Below are 17,538 nucleotides of genomic sequence, written 5' to 3'. Positions count from 1 at the left end.
TATTGGGGCACAGATGGTTGCCTATGGTCTAAGAGCATACTATATGCAATCCATGCTGGGAGCAACATCGTGTTGGCTAGAGAGGGAAGACACCAGAAGTTAGCATTTGGCCTCTGCGTAACGGGCCCACTTGTTAAGTTAAGCTGCATCAGATACTCTATCCTTGTACAAAAAATTATGTGGGCACTTTAATTCAGGATGGTAAACATACATAAGCCTATTTTAGTCTACTTTTAATGTGAAATATAATACAATAAAATATGTTATTAATCTTTAAACAATAATGTATGAACCTTCAGATGGCTTACTGGCTGCAAAATATCAATTCCAACCTGATGGTAAGCAGCAGTGATGGCTGCACTGGTGAATCCATGAATCACACTGCAAGACTATATAAACCTGTCTGTGTGTGTGGGTGGGTGTGGGTGTATGTCTTTGCGAGAGGCACATGAATCACTATGAGACCTGAATGTGTGTACTGTGTGTGTGTGCCTAAAAGGTTAACCATGTTGTCAGTGTGCCACCTGCCAGGAAGTACACTGGTGCAATGGTTCTCAAACATTTTCATGTCAAGGACCCCCAAATGGATACTGTGACAGTATACCCTGTAGTTACAGTTAGGCTATATATTTCACCTTTGTTTGTGGTTGTATTTTACCTTAAGTTTAGTATTATGATTTGTATTTGCTTTCTCTTACTCATCTCCGTCTTCATTTGGTAAAGGTTGGCTGATTGGAGTGCACATGGGCCTGTTGTTCACCCCCACTTTAAAGCCCTGTCTTCCTGGAGGCTCTTCAGTTCTTTTTGCTTTTGCGCCTCACCACCATGTACCCTCTCCAACTTTTTGGTTAACACATACAGTACAGCTTCATTACAATAAATCACCCCCCCCCCCCCCCCCCCCACACACACACACACACACACACACAAGACACGAGTTCAGTGTCTTTAATGGGTTTTATCTCTCAGCAGTCAGCCATAACAACCCTACTATGTTACAGACATCGACTGCTCCCCTCCCCCGTACTGGCACGTTACCTTGGAAACACGCTCCTACCCGCCTCCTCCATCATCGTTTCACTTCTCTTCGGATTCAGGCATACAGCCCCCCCCCCCCGACATCCTTTTATCAGCATCCATGTTCCTCCTCCCATATAACATCCTGAGACCTCCTTACACAGATCTGTACAATATTTGACAACCCTAAAGGCTATATGAGGCAAGCGCAGCTTTTGATGAGATGTGCGTAGATGGGTACCATTTTCAAACAAGACAATGTATGTGTTCATGAGTAACATTCTAAAGTTGTGGATGGTTGGGACAACAGTCTGCTTTTGGGGATACTTTTATCCCTTTCAGCTTGATTTTGTACTTCATCGTAGGACGGTATCTTGCGCCGAAACTAGCCGATCTACAACCTCACAAGGCGGCGAGCATGCAACGTGTTGTGGGCTTGTAGATCAACTATTTTCAGCACGTGACACAGTCGTATGACAAAGCATAAATCAGGCTTAAGTCATCCTCACTGATTTGAAAGTGTTTCTGAAATTCTGATCCTCATCACTGCTTCAGGCGTCACCGCCCACCAAGGTTGAGGATTCTAAGCAGAGATAGTGCTGCACCCCCAGCGGCAGGGAGTTGAATTATAGAATGTCTCCATAGAAATGCACAGTAGGCTACTGAATACATCTCAATGTCTTTTATATAGCATGCCATTGCTATGTCAGTTACGCCGATACATTTCTATCTGCACGGCTTTGAATTCCCCATATTAAGGTACACTGGCATGTTCTTTAGCCTCCATTATACAAAATAAAATGTAAAAAATGGTGTGTGCATGCCAAACACATCAAGCCACAATTTTATACCATCGGCAGAGATGACTATGGGCAGTTCATATGCACCATGCTCATTTGTTTCTGCCCAGAATGGCAAAGCAATCGATGTAGCTCACTCAAAGCAACAGCTGATCATTATGTCCAAACAAGAGTTCAAAACGACTACCTAAATTTAACAACTGTATAGACTGAATAGATCTCTTTAAAAAATTGCTAGTGTCACTACTTTTACTATTAGCATTCACTTGGTGTCCTAGATAGATTTTGCTTCCCGCTGACATAATATATATAGTATATTTCTTTGTATTGGAGTGAAATTTCCTTAACTTTATCAGTAAAACCTTTTTTTCCCCTTTTTGTTAATAAATCCCTAGGCTGACAGATGGCAGTTGAGAGGCTGTATGTACGGCATACAGTGTTGGAATGGAATCATTCAGAGTAGAATTCTCAAAGCGTGCACCTATTGTTCTGGCTGCCATGTTAAATGTACCATTTTGTCGCTACCTTAAAGATACCTCACATCAAAAAGTCAAGTACTTAGGAATTGATAAAATCTTGACAGTGTCTCGCAACTACATCTAAGACATTTTTTATCATGTATGTTGTTTGTTGTTGTATGTTTTTACAATGTCAGCTGTCATTTACAGTAAAAAAAAAAAGGGAAAAAAGAGTGAGACTACCAGCTTGAAGTATGACTAAACAGGAGAGCTGAATCAATAGGGTGGCAGGGTGGAGCTGTACTGGTGCCTGGCAGGGGACCTGCTGCAACTGGAGCTCTGGCATGAATAATATAGTGATGGATTAGTCAGCCTGACCCCTCTGTCTGCCCCTGTTAACCTGTGGGAAGTAAAGAACCCTATGCCATTAAATTGTACACCACAGACAGGGCGCTGCGCTTCAAACACAGGCCGTCCAGCTCCACTTACACTTTCATGAATCTGGGTTTTAAAAGGGAATGTGTTAAATCCCTCTGAGGCTGGATTTCCTGGTTGCCCAGTTTTAGCATTCTCAAACCTATGTCTTTTTTAGTTCTTTTCATTGGGCGAATGAAACCGATTGATTGCTTGGGCTGGCTGACTGATAGAGGTTGAGTGTAGTCAGGAAAAATTGTGGAGGTTCACGTCTCAATATGTCATTGTTTTGAACAATAATATTAAGGCAATTGTGCTGCATTGGATACAGCAGAGGGAGATATGTAGCGGAGAGACAGAAAATAGGACTGATGACATGTGATAATGGTTGTGGGCCCACAATGAATCCATGATGTTGCATCTGCCTGCCTTATGTCATTAAACCAGTGGTTCTCAAAGCACATACTGTGCATCAGTGCACGATCGGACTGACAACAAATGCATCTTAAAACCCTTTGACCGATTACTTCAATACCTCAAATACAAGAGATATGTGTACACTGATATCTTACAAGAGAGTCTCATTTGTGACCTTTCTCTTCTGCATGACACAATTAGAAAGCCACACACATAGACAAACCGACAATCACACTTAATTATATGGACCTGTGTGCACACACAAGGAGCTTCAGAAACTTCTCAGACCCATGTGTACACACAAGGAGAATGTCTCCTGTACACACAATACAGCAACCTAGTCTTTGCAGGATTCCGCACTCCAGTGAGTTAGATCAAACGTTACAAGTCGACTCAAGCCTCATACATGCAAGGAAGGAGGGGTTTGAGTTGTAGGAGGAAAAGAAAGAACCCTCTGCCCTTCATTTTCTCAAGAGAGCATGGGAAATTGAGTCTTTCCATCAGAGGAGTGGGTGGATTGGGTGTTACTGAGGTTCACATGTTCAGTTCCCGTCCCCGCGATTCACTCCGGCCATTAGTGTCCTTCCAGCAATCAAATAGTGGATATGCGTGGCAGCTGTAGGCTGAACCATGAGGTTTTTGAGAGCTTTACAGAGAGTCAAAGACACATCCAAAAAGTGATCGCTGACAGAAAAGAAAGAGAGAGACAATGAGAGAGAGAGAGAGAGAGAGAGAGAGAGAGAGAGAGAGAGAGAGAGAGAGAGAGAGAGGAACAAAATAAATTAACATGAAAAAAAAGAAAAGAAGAAAAAGAAAGCCTCATTGTGCAGCGGTGGGCACGGCAGTGTGGCACGCCGCCAGGGAAAGGTTGGAAGAGGAAGAGGCGATGGTTTTCGGGGCCTGGCACCTGTACACAGGAAGAGGAAATAAAATCACACACTATAAGGCAGTGATTCTCAACTTGTTGGCCGTGAGGGTATGGCAATTGGGCCCCCCCCAAAAAAAATTATATGGTATTATAAAAAAAAGATGACCTTGAAATGTTTGTTTTCATAGTGATACCAATAAATAAAAACGGAGTATACTCTGTAGTTCCACTGATCCAAGCTGGAACACAATGGATTGATTGATCATAACATGCTCTGAAAATGCATGAGGGTCAGCTGCCGTGCTAAATGGTCAGATGGGTGGGCCTCGAACGCTTTAGAGATTTTCAAGTGGGCCCTGATCCAGAAAAGGTTGAGAACGCCAGGTTACATCCTATGTAACCCTTGTTCTCTGAGTGGAGAGACTGGCTCTCCACTAAATATTATTCAATATTTACGGGAACTGTCCCCCCGGGGGCAGTGCTCATGGATACTCTTTAAGACATATCACATATGGTGGCCCTGCCCTGATTTGCAATCAGTGGGGTATTTAAGCCCCACCCAGGCAGAGCCACTTTGATTAACTTTGATTGACACGAATTTCGGAGCGGCTGATTCGTGGAGAGCCAGTCTCTCCACTCAGAGAACAAGGGTTACATAGGATGTAACCTGGCGTTCTCTTTCGTGGTCGAGACTGGCTCTCCACTAAATATTATTCAATATTTACGGGAACTCTCTAAGACACACCGCGAGGAAATAAGCAGACCCAGCCGCCCCGCGGCAGCCAGAAGCAGTTTAAGCCCGCAGTATCAGCCCAAGGCGTGCTCCAAAATCCTATCATCCAAAAGTATGTAATGCTCGTGGCCTAGGCGCAAGACGCTACCTAGGCCCAGCTGGCCCCGCCAGACGCTAAGGCCAGTCAAAAAAGGAAGGCTCGTGGCCTAGGCGCAAGACGCTACCTAGGCCCAGCCGGCCCCGCCAGACGCTAAGGCCAGTCAAAAAAGAAGGCTTGTGGCCTAGGCGCAAGACGCTACCTAGGCCCAGCTGGCGACAGGCCAGTCAACTGATTAGCCACCTAGCCCGCAAGACGCAGGGCTAGCTTACTATGCCCGACATCACTCCGAGCCCGGCCTGTCCTACGGGAGCCAGGGTCTCGGAGGCACGGTGAGTATGACCTGCTCCACCGCCTGGAGCCCAGCACTCGCTCCGTGAATGGGGTGCTGGCTGCCACGCTCAGTCGGTAGAACTGGGTAGATGTAGACAGAGTCGACCATGTTGCTGCCGTGCGGATCTCCGTCAGAGACGCACCATTCCACAGCACCCAGGAGGCCGCTGTCCCACGGGTGGAGTGTGCCCGCACCTAGGCGGCACTGGTACTCCAGCCCGCCTGTAAGCCTGCTGGATCATCTCTGTGATCCAGCGGGACAGCCTAGCCTTTGCCAGTGGTCCAAGCACTCCTGCTTCAGCACCCGAAGAGCTGGTCTGTTACTCTGTGGGCCTGTGTGGCCCTGACGTACGACACTAAGCTCTAACAGGGCAGAGTGGGAACCGACTCTGTCTTTGTACTCCATCTGTCCGCATGTCAAGAGGGACAGAGCTCAAACACCAGATTGAGATACCTCTGAGAGAACTTTTGGGGAGAAAGGCCAGGATGGGGCGTAACACTGCTCCTCCATCATCTGGGCCTAGACCTGCAAAGCTCCTCATGGACTGACAGAGCTTGCAACTCCACAATTCTCCTTACAGATACGACTGGTGAAGGCCATGTCCTGCTGCGGAGCCCAGCACGCACTCAGTGATAGGGGTGCTGGCTACCACACCCATGCAGTAGAACCTGATAAATGCGGACGGCGTCCAACAGGAGCCGTCCCACAGATCTCAGCTAGAGGGGCACCTCGCCAGACGCCCATGAGGCAGCGAGGCCCTGTGTGGAATGTGCAACATTCCTGTTGGGGCTGGCCTGCCTGCCCACCTATACGCCTGCTGGATTGTTTCTCAACCCATTGAGGGAGCCCAGCCTTGGAGACCACCTGCCCAAGGCAGTTAGGTCCCTACACACTTTCAAGGCCCTGACAGGGCCCCACAGTGACTGCAACCCTGCTCCCCTGCCCTGAGGGGGTGGGAAGGGTGCAGTTCAATAGACTGACTCGTACTCTGATCAGGCCATAGGGTGGAATGCAGGGATTGACACCAGCACCACCCAAGCATTGCCATGTAGGAAGCGTCAGCATCCCTCATGCACGACAGGGACATTCTTGTAGCTGAGGAAGTTAACAGCAAGAATGCTGCCTTGAGAGAAGCCATTGCAGCCCAAGTGCTCAAAGGCTCAGATGCCCCATGCCGCAAGGCACCGAAGGCACACGGTCCCACCTCCTGTGGGGGGACTGCTGGCCTATCGTGAGAGGGCCACGCGCCCCCTTCGGCAACTGGGTAATTTACATGTTGCCCTTGTTTGGGACCGTCGTGTCACTGGCTGATCCCCAGCGCAGCGACACAATTATCTTGGGATGAGGAGGGAGCTCACTCTGTGGCTCACACGACCACGCCGGCTTCCGCCCTGCAGAACTAAATTCAGGTGCGTAACTGGCCATGCCGTAGCACACCCGTATGGTGCGTTCTGCTCACCCCTGACAGTCTCTGCATGCTTCACTGTGTCACCGTCCTGACGGGACTACATACCCGAACGCGTTAGCTGACCCCGCCAGCAATACGCCCGTATGGTGCATGACTGTAAATGACAAGGAATGTACGGCGTCAAACAGGAGCCGTCACACAGATCTCAGATAGAGGGGCACCTCGCCAGATGCCCATGAGGCAGCGAGGCCCTGTGTGGAATGTGCAACATTCCTGTTGGGGCTGGCCTGCCTGCCCACCTATACGCCTGCTGGATTGTTTCTCAACCCATTGAGGGAGCCCAGCCTTGGAGACCATCTGCCCAAGGCAGTTAGGTCCATACACACTTTCAAGGCCCTGACAGGGCCCAACAGTGACTGCAACCCTGCTTCACTGCCCTGAGGGGGTGGGAAGGGTGCAGTTCAAGACTGACTCGTACTCTGATCAGGCTGGATAAGGTGGAATGCAGGGATTGACCCAATCCGTACTAGCCGCATGTTCAGGAGAGCCGGGGGCACAATGAGTGCCGTGGCTGCTATCAGCCCCAAAGGGCATAGGTACAGCCTCCAGGTCAACCTGGCCCTCAACTGAAACTCTGGGCGAGCCCAGAGGGTGGCCCGTCCCACTGGAGCAAGGGACAAAGTCCCTGCTCTGGCCTCTAACCCATGCCGAGCCTGCAACCTCTCTTGCCGAGGCGCCGGCCTCAGTGCCCAAGTGCCGCCGGAGCCTGGCCACATCGTTGTGGCACTGCTCCTCTGAGCAAGCACGCACCGGCCGGTCATCCAATCTTGGATGCGGAGGCTCTCCTTTCGGATCACGTTTGTTTCACCTATAAACGAGCCGCAACACCAACCCCAAGAGGGGCGATTTACCACGCCCGCTCTCTGAACTGCACACTGCAGTTGGTTAATAGGCTGCCAACACTCGTAGTCTTGTCAAAACAAAATCCAACTCTACAGACCTGTCCAAACCAGGCAGGGCAGGTAAAGAGGGGGAGCCACAGCCTGAGCTTGGCTCTCACAGCTCCGTCGCCCACGGACGTTTAGTCTGTTGGGCTGGAGTGGAGACGGCAACACCCTATATGTTGCGCTCCGCTCGTCCCTGACAGTACGGATATGCTCCGCTGGAATCACCAAACCCGGTTCTCCAGCGAACTATGCCACAGCTGTAACCCGACCCAGTCGGCGATACGCTGTATAGCGTGCAATGACTGATTCAGGGGACCCCTGGCAGACCCAGCGCGTTCTGTCTTGCGTCACTGAGACCAGATTCACCGACAGAACTCCGCCATGGACGCGTAAACCGACCCAATCGGTGACACGCCGCATAGTGGGCTATAATGGCCGCCCAGGTTGTGTTCGACAGACCACCAGCCGCCTGCCAAGTGATTCCGCTGACGGAACTCCGCCACGAACCCGCGAACCGGCCTAGCCGGTAATACGTTGTATAGCGGGCTCTAATGGCTGCCTTATGTGTGTTCCAACAGACCACCAGTAAGCCCCGCCCAGTGTTCCCACTGACGGGACCCCGCCACGGACGCGTAAACCGACAATCGGTGATACGCCGTAAGCAGGCTATAATGACTGTCCACACCAGTGGTGGAGAAAGTACTCTATTACTTCGGCAAGCTGCTCACAGCCCCGCCGGAGCATTCCTGCCATCACCTCCCGTGCACATCCACGAGCCTCCTTAGCTCGTTGTAGCCGGGCACTGGCCTCCTGGCCTAACATGGCCGATGGCTCAATAGGCCGCTTCATCGGACAAGCTCGGTCCTCCTGCCGCAGCTTGGACTAGGACCGCCACCGATGGCGCCTCACCGGCCGGAGAGCAGCCATACTCCATAAAGGTCAGGGCTATTAAGGTCACGCAAGCGCCGCGTAAGCGCGCGCTGATATGGTGACGGAGTAGCCTCTGTGTTTGGCTAGCTGCGTCCGGATAGCCATGGCTCTGTGCATTCTCGGGATGAGCAAGGAGCTTACTCCGTGGCTTCACACCGATGACCGGATTCTACCACGCAGAATTATGCCTAGGTGTGTAGACGGCCCCGCCGTGCCACACACCATATATGGTGCGCTCCGCTCGCCCCTGACAGTACGGATGTGCTCCGCTGGAATCACCAAACCCGGTTCTCCAGCGAACTACGCTACAGCGCGTAAACAGACCCAGTCGGCGATACGCTGTATAGCGTGCAACGACTGATTCAAGGGACCCCTGGCAGACCCGCCACGGACGCGTAAACCGACCCAATCGGTAATATGCCGTAAGCGGGCTATAATGGCCGCGGGTATACTGTTGCAATTGTTCGACAGACTCCCAGCGCGCCCCGCCAGTGTCTCAACTGGCGTAACTCCGCCACGGACGCGTAAACCGACCCAACCGGTGATACGCCGTATAGCGGGCTATAATGGCCGGGGATTGGCCGCACAGTTTGTGTACCGCACAGTTTGTGTACAACAGACCAGCACGTCCTGTCTGTGTCACTGGCAGATCGACAGACAGAACTACACCACGGTCGCGTGAACTGACCCCGTCAGCGACACGCCGTATAGTGCGTTATTACACCTGAACGCAGAAGCTGCCGAACCTGGCACCAATATGCTCGTATGGTGCGGCTCTGCCACCCTGGGACGTTCAGTCTGTTGGGTTGCAGTGGAAACGGCTTGCCTCTAAACGACAGGCACCTGGCCTTTTTTTTTTTTTTTCTTATATGTATATATATATACATCTATATTTGTATACACACATTTTATTCGTTAGGATGGATGCCCCTATCCAACTCAATGTCCAGCAGTTTGTCTTGTGTCTCCAGCAGAGTTTCTAGTGTCTCCATCTTCCCCTGGAAGAGGTTGTACCTGAACTCTGCAGCCGCACTGAGGCGCTCCAACAGAAGACTCTGACATTTCTACTCCAAACTCATTCCTTGTTGTGGAACGCGCGCCACAATGTAGAATTGCACCTAGGTGTGGACGGCTCTGCCGTGCAACACACCATATATGGTGCCCCCCCGCTTCGCGGGTTGGAGAGAAACGACTGCCGGCAGGATAAAGCAATTCATGCACGCAGAGGGGTCCAGCCCGTGCGCGCATGATCCATCCCCAAGCAAAGCATACATCTAACGTGGCCGCCCACAGCCCAGACAGACATGGGGCGCTGGGCTGGCCATGTTTGCCATATTATGCTTATCTATATACCTAAATAAATAGGTATATATTCGTAAACGTATGTATTTGTATACCCATACACTTAATACTCAATACACTTACTCTATCAGTATATGAGCAGAGCCAAGTGTCTCTTTATCTTTATTTCACTTATTTACCGTGAAAGTATTTAAGTATATTTATATACTCATACAAAGACAGAATTGCAGCGAGTGTAGTGATTGGCAGGAGACTCCTGCCTAGCGCCACACTGCCCTCTTGTGACCTGTGGGGCACACTTCTCCTTGCGTCAACAAGGAAGTAACCCGGACACAATGCAAACTTTGTTTGTTTGTTACTCTTTTCACTCGGCTCCGCCGAGGGCTTTTCGGACCGCGGCGGTGATGACCACCGGTAGTAGATGGCCCGGAGGTCCGCCGACTAGGTCAGCCTCGCTCGGGTTCTACGGTCCGGTACCGCGCCGTGGCGGCGTTGCCGGCGATCCAAGCACTCAACCGCTACACGGGGTTGGCCCACTTGATCGCTCCAGCAAACCAGCGGCCGTCCTAGTCCGCCCTCCGACTGTGTCAGATTCGGAACCAGGCTGCAGCCGCGGCGATGGCGATGCCGGCGACCAAGCGTTCGGCCGACGGACGGCTTCCCACTTGGTCACTCGAGCAGAACAGCAGCAGCCCTGATCCGCCCTCCGACTAGGTCAGATTCGGAACCAGGTTGCACGCCGCTTCGCCAGGAATGTACTTTTGGTGTGAAATATGACAGCGAAGCGTCCTGAGAGGAGCCTCGCAAGACCTGCTCTCTACCAAAGGTAAGTGGACACGCTGCCAAACACCCGTTCTGTACTGTTTTTCGTCTTAATACTGAGCCCACAAAGCGTCTGCACTCGTGGAAATCAAAGAATCAAAGTGGCTCTGCCTGGGTGGGGCTTAAATACCCCACTGATTGCAAATCAGGGCAGGGCCACCATATGTGATGTGTCTTAAAGAGTATCCATGAGCACTGCCCCCGGGGGGACAGTTCCCGTAAATATTGAATAATATTTAGTGGAGAGCCAGTCTCGACCACGAAAGAGAACCACTGACTGCACTGAGGTATAGAATTATGTCCCTCTCAAAGAGCTAGCACATACACACGTATGTTTGACCACTGTATATGGCCTCGGAACAGGTTAATCAGATTAGCCACTAGAGTTGGTATTACAGGCTGTGTTGAGTCAACTGGAGATAATCCATCAGATTAAGACCACATAGGAAGGATGTGGCTGATCCTAAAAAATCCATTTTAAAGATCCACTGACTCTAAACCTGTTAAGTCAATTGGACCTCAGCTAAATGCTGGTTTATCAGGCACACACAAACAGTTCCCATTACTAAGAAGTTCCCCACATTTATGCATTGTGCTAAAAGGGAAATATTGATGTTAAAAATATTGAGTGACCCATCTTCAACACAGATTTGAGCGAACGTTCATCTTTTTTTGTCTCGTGTGGTCTAAATCAGCGGTGACAAACTAATGGCGTGGCTTCCCTGTGAATCTCTGATGTCATATTGATGACATCAGGCTTGCCCAAACACGGCGTTCTATAGTGCATCTGTGGGATGGTGAAAAGGAATTTACGTACAGTTACAACAGTTATTATATCTGTTGTGTGTGTGTGTGTGTGTGGCGGCCGCTCTCCCCCATGCCGCTGCCGCACTACCCTTCCAATGTCTCATCCCCCGGACATCAGGTTAACCCATTCAATCCGGGAACGCATCTCTGTCATTTCTAAGATTTCTTTGGGCTATTCAAAAAATAACAGATCTACAAGCTGAGTGCCACGCTATGAGCTTGTAGATCTGCTATTGTTTTGAAAAATCGTGAACATTTGTGCAAATATTTGAATATATGTATATATATGTTTTTAAGGGAATATTTGTAACTCAAATCTTTGCTTCATATGGGTCCCTGGAACTAAATATTTTGAGATGGGGGTTCGCGGCCAAATACATGTAATTTTGGGGGTCCTTGACATGAAAAGGTTTGAGAACCACTGATATAACAACATCTGTAGAATTCCCAGAAGCAGAAGATTTTAGTTTTAGTTTTAGTTAGTTTGCTTTAAAACTATATATATATTCAAAGATTTAAACACATTTAACGATAAAAAAAAGCAGATCTACAAGCTCATAGCGCGGCACTCAGTGCCGCGCTATGAGCTTGTAGATCTTTAGATCTTTAGATATTTTTGAATAGCCAAAGAAATAAAAAAATTACACAGATTATTTCCCGGTCTAAATGGGTTAAGTGAGTGTGCAGTGAGCTTGCAAATCTGCTATTTGCCGTGAATGTTCGCCTATTATGACATGCCCAGAATATTGATGCTAGGGTGGTTAACTCTGATACTGTTAAAATATACCATTGCCTTCTCATAGTTAAATTATAATTTTACAGTGTAGCGGTCAGTCAAGTTGTCTTTTCCATGGAGGCAGAGACTGGGCTTCAGGCTTACCAGGAACGTGACTTTCGGACCCGTCCTGCTCTGTCCTTGGTGGGAGAGCTGTCCGACGAGGGACTTTGGTTAGACTCAGCCTCCGGTGAACAAGCTAATGAGCCGGTGGTCGGAGGACTCGTGTCCAGCTCCAGGAACATGATGTTTTCAGCCTATACACACAACCGCCCCAACACACGAACACACATGCACAAACGCACGCACGCACGCACGCACACGCACGCACACACACACACAGAAAACAGAAAGAGTTTTAGTAGAAACTCTACTATAATTCACTAGTGGTGAATTAAGGCCTCTATACACCAAGATGTCGTCTAGCCGTTGAGAAGCACCTGTACCCAATAATCGCTTGTATTTTATATCCCGTGCTGTTGGTTGTCACGCATTAGCAGGACCCGATTAGCCGATTCAGTATGTTTAAACGGCGGTGGGACAGGGACTCCATTTGACTTTCGGAAGAACATTTCACTCGCATTTGCCCAGTGCGAACCATAAAAATAATTTCGACAGCAAAGTCCCAAAGAGAGAGAGAGACAGAGAGAGACAGATCTTTTGTTAAACTGAAAAACCGGCACTTCACGAATGTAATTATTTTATGGAATGCACTCAATCATTCCTGGCAAAAGAACATCACGGCAGATAAGATAACAGACATCCTTTTATTTGTAATTGATATAGCTCCCGTCCCCTGTACTGAGTATTGTGTCCATCTGGGCTCTGGGTTGAGCATGACAAAAAGGAAACAAAAACAGAAAGGTACTGTATACTGGTCTACTGGCAGAGGGAAAGTAATCTGCTATGAAAGGTCACAGAGGATCACCATGTTAACTCTTTGCTTACACAGTTTAATGTTGTATAATGTTATTCATTAATGTATTGGCCATGTATTGTAGATAATATCTATATTATATGTATATTGTGATATGAGACTAATTATTGCCTGGGATTTTGGATATTGTAATGCCGTCATATGTCATAAGTGCTTCCTGGTTTTAATCACTTAAGCCCTATTTCAAATATTTACAAAAATTGTCAAGTGAATTGTGAAGATAGCCTATATAAGCTTACAACGTGCATCATCACGACACATTGTGAGCTTATAGATTGGATATTCTTGAAATATTTTGGAATGTACATTTTCATGTACAGTGTAGTATACTTTATACTGTATCATATATTTCATATATTTATATATATATATTATCATATATCTACAGTATATATATACACACGTACAGTATATGAACAATATATATATTATGTATATGGATGTATATACACAGGACACACACACACACACACACACACACACACACACACACACACACACACACACACACACACACACACACACACACACACACACACACACACACACACACACACACACACACACACACACACACACACACACACACACACACACTGAGCCACCTACCCTGTATCTGGAATGAACTCCCATCGCTATGGCAACCCTGGCATACTGGCTGATGGGTCGCTTGTATCCTACGGCTGAGGTTGGTCTCTTCTTCATCTGGGAGAACTTACTAAACGGGGGGAGGGCAGTAGTTAATAGTTAATCAATACAGGCAGGGGCGGCATGCTCCTGATTTCTTTTTACATTTTCCCTACACTATCTATTATGCTTCCAAATGATACATAATACCAACATGTATCGTACTACGTTTATCTAAGCCCTTTCTGATCTAACACTAGACAACACAGGAAAGAGAGGGCAGAGAAAGTGGCTGACATGCAATACCATGTCATGAGCAAATTCAACATGAGGACCACGTTACCATGACAACAACAACTGAGTGATACACCATGTGCGTCATGCGACGAAGTGTGAATCTGGGCTTTAGAGCAGTGGTTCTCAAAGTGGGGTCCAGGGACCCTCAGGGTTCCTTGAGGGGGTTCTAAATGGACCTTTACAGGTCTGTAAGTCTTAGAGTATACAAATGGACCCTTACAGGTCTGTAACTTGTGGGGGTCCTTGAAATAATAAAGTTTGAGAACCACTGCTTTAGAGTAATAATTTCACAGTAACAATTAAAGCTACAGTAGCAGGCTGACCTCTCAGCAGGAACCAGGGGCTGGAACCTCCACTGGTCCTCCTCGGGGTCAAAGGTCAGCCTGTTCATTATCTTGTTCTTCTCTTCCGGAGGAATGAAGTTCTCTATGATTAGATACCTGTGTGTACAGACAAGAACACACATACCGTAGTCGCGTGCACGCGAGCACACACACACACACACACACACACACACACACACACACACACACACACACACACACACACACACACACACACACACACACACACACACACACACACACACGCGCGTGCGCACACACACACACACACACACCAACAAATGTAACCATGTTGCTAACCAAAACCTAGCTGAGCATTGGGTTATAGTTATTACACAATGGAGAACTTTGATACATTCCAATGGAGAGTTCCAATTCCTATTCGACCGTGTTATGATAACATATATATATGCAATACATTTGGCATTAAAGTTTAATTTGTTAAACTTTTGCTTCAACCTGCCCTTTCGGCCCTGGTGGCTTGCATCTGAGCAGCCATCTGCTGGGTGAAGCGGTAAAAGCAATATCCCCTTCCCCAGGCACCAGAAAATACTCCCTTTCCCGACAAATAGGTGTATGTTTTTTGCCGGAGGAGAAGTGTGTTTTTTCTGAGGAGGGCTTATCATCTCTGCTGATTATTCTGCACGTCATCCTCGGACTCACTTGAACTTGAGCTCTCTGGTGAGCTCGTTCTGCGTCTGCTCCAGCTCCTGTCTGCTCCGCACATGCTCATCGTTCACATCCTGGATCTCTGCCTTGATGCACTGGAGTTTGGCATAGAGCTAGAGAGAGAGAGAGAGAGAATGAAAGAAAGATGGTGACAGCCAGAATAACCAAACCAGTGAAGGCAGAAAAAGATTGGGAGGGAGGCAGAGGTGTTGAGAAAGAAGTAAGAAAAGGCGATTCCAAAAGACAAAGATACAGAGACAAAAGGAGTGAGAGAGAGAATGAGATAGATAGACAGACAGTTAGATAAATATGGTAGATAGAGTGATAGACGAGGGACCGGTCGACAGGGCTGCAGACATGGTTGCCCATGGCAACACCACCGGAGGCACTGGTGTCTGGAGAAATGGCCAACCAATAGGAGCACACGAACATGGCAACCCTCCCCTCACATTTTCCCTGTGTATTTGCTTAGCTAGCTGCCTAGTGTAGCTTCCACATCGAACGCTCTCTGTGTTAGCTCAGGGGCTACCAGCCTTGTTAACCACTTTAACCACTGCATCCCTATTTGAGCAAATTCCAAATAAATAAAAAAAATCATATTTTATTTTCTAACATTTTCTTCCTCTTATAATTTTTTTTAAATATCAGATTTAAAAGCTATTTTTGTTATTTTTCATACAAAGAATATATGGCTTAAGGAATTAACCTTGAGCTAGCTAGGACAAACTGAAGCTTCACGCACGCACGCACGCTCGCTCGCACACACACTTTGAAGTGGTTTACCTAACCCAGCTTTTAGTCCTTATTTTGCAGTTCATGTTAACAGCTATAGTAGCGAGAATGGGGGGGGACTAAATAGTCTGATTCTAAACCTAGGCCTGGTCTAAGGATGTGCGTCATTTGTTTTCTCCCTGAACTAGGTCTAAGGTCACCAATGTGGTCGTGGAGGGGGGAAGGTGGTGGGCACAACGTGCCAGGTTAGGGGGGGAGGAGTGTGAAAAGGTCAACCCAAGGTCATTAGTCACATCCTCATCAACAAACACACACATACAGGCACAATTGTTGGGGTTAGTCCACTGTTTCTCAACGTCAGGTCCGGGGACCACCAGGGGGGTCTGTAACTCTGAAAGTGTACAAATGTACACAAGTATTTGTACATTCTCAGAGTTTTTGTATATTGGCGTCCCAGAGCAAAAATAACCTGTATAAAATAAGGGTCCATGGCACAATCCATGTCAAACCGGGGGTCGTTGAAATTAAAAAGGTTGAGAATCACTGTGTTAGTCAACCGGGCGGGGTGTTGGGATGACAAGGCCAGGGCGAGGGGGCAGTTCTGGGGGGGGTCAGTTTGGGGGTCTGGGTTGGGGGATATAAAGTAACAGCCAGTTAGTGGGGTTGGGGGGGGGGGGGCTGACAGGCCAAGAGCAGGCGGGCTCCAGGCAAAGCGGAGCAAACCCTGCATGGTTAGGTTAGTGTGACGTGGGGGGGGGGGGGGGGCTGCAGAGAGACTGAGAGCTCTCATGTCCAGAAAAGAAAGGGGACGGCAGGACAAACCTTGAGGTACTGAGTTTAAAAGTGTGCATCCGAGAGTCGTTAGGGTCCATTTCAGGGTCAAGGGTCAGGGGTCAGGGGTCAAGGAAGGGGTAAAGAGGGGACAACGACATTAGGACAAAGTCACATTTCTGGGAGTGTGAGACTGTGTGTACATGGAGACTATGTATATGTGCTATTAATACCGTTTGTGTTATCTTGACATGCGTGTGCGTGTGTGTGTGTGTGAGATGCATGTGCGTGTGTGTGTGTGTGTGTGTGTGTGTGTGTGTGTGTGTGTGTGTGTGTGTGTGTGCGTTACCTTCTTGAGCTTCTTTGTCTTGACCTCCACCTCCTGCTGCAGGGAGGAGAAGGTTTCTCTGAGCTCCACAGTCTCTTCATCCCGGACCAACACCTGTTGCTGGATCTCCCTCTCCTTCCGAGTCTACACACACACGCACGCACGCACGCACGCACGCACGCACGCACGCACGCACGCACGCACGCACGCACGCACACACACACACACACACACACACACACACACACACACACACACACACACACACACACACACACACACACACACACACACACACACACACACACACACACACACACACACACACACTGCTGTTCACTTCACTTTGGCACAATTCAAATCTTTATATTTACCTTTATCTCTCTGTGAGATACATTGAGCCAATAACACAAATAATATAATACATTTCCCAAAAAATCCTTCAGGTGTTTTAACAAAAGTACACACACACACACACACACACACACACACACACACACACGCACACGCACACGCACACGCACACGCACACGCACACGCACACACACACACACATATATACACACCTGTTCAGCGATCTCCTGTGTCTTGATCTCCAGCATCTTTTGTTGTTCGTTGGTGTGATCGATGATGTTCTTCCCACCAACCAGCAGCTTGCTCTCCATTGCCTGGCAGAACACAAAGCACAATAACCATATCTTAAA

General features: G+C 48.3%; 1 protein-coding gene across 1 annotated transcript in view; it reads right to left on the bottom strand.

Annotated features, from left to right (window-relative positions):
* Positions 1-2,523: 2,523 nt before the first annotated feature.
* Positions 2,524-17,538, bottom strand: part of LOC308102850 (kinesin-like protein KIF3C) — a gene marked incomplete at its 5' end in the record, with an annotated part of 28,871 nt that continues 13,856 nt past the window's right edge. Inside the window, 7 exons of the mRNA XM_080452704.1 lie at positions 2,524-4,013; positions 12,235-12,386; positions 13,676-13,784; positions 14,314-14,430; positions 14,998-15,116; positions 16,856-16,978; positions 17,401-17,502. Coding sequence (XP_080308830.1) covers positions 3,926-4,013; positions 12,235-12,386; positions 13,676-13,784; positions 14,314-14,430; positions 14,998-15,116; positions 16,856-16,978; positions 17,401-17,502 — 810 coding nt within the window. The 3' untranslated portion in view covers positions 2,524-3,925. The remainder of the gene's footprint in view (positions 4,014-12,234; positions 12,387-13,675; positions 13,785-14,313; positions 14,431-14,997; positions 15,117-16,855; positions 16,979-17,400; positions 17,503-17,538) is intronic.

Source organism: Gymnoscopelus braueri, assembly GCF_963280865.1.
Source record: "Gymnoscopelus braueri genome assembly, chromosome: 16".
Taxonomy (NCBI): Eukaryota; Metazoa; Chordata; class Actinopteri; order Myctophiformes; family Myctophidae; genus Gymnoscopelus; species Gymnoscopelus braueri.
Note: the sequence above shows the minus strand (reverse complement) of the source record. Positions and strands in the feature narration are given on the sequence as shown.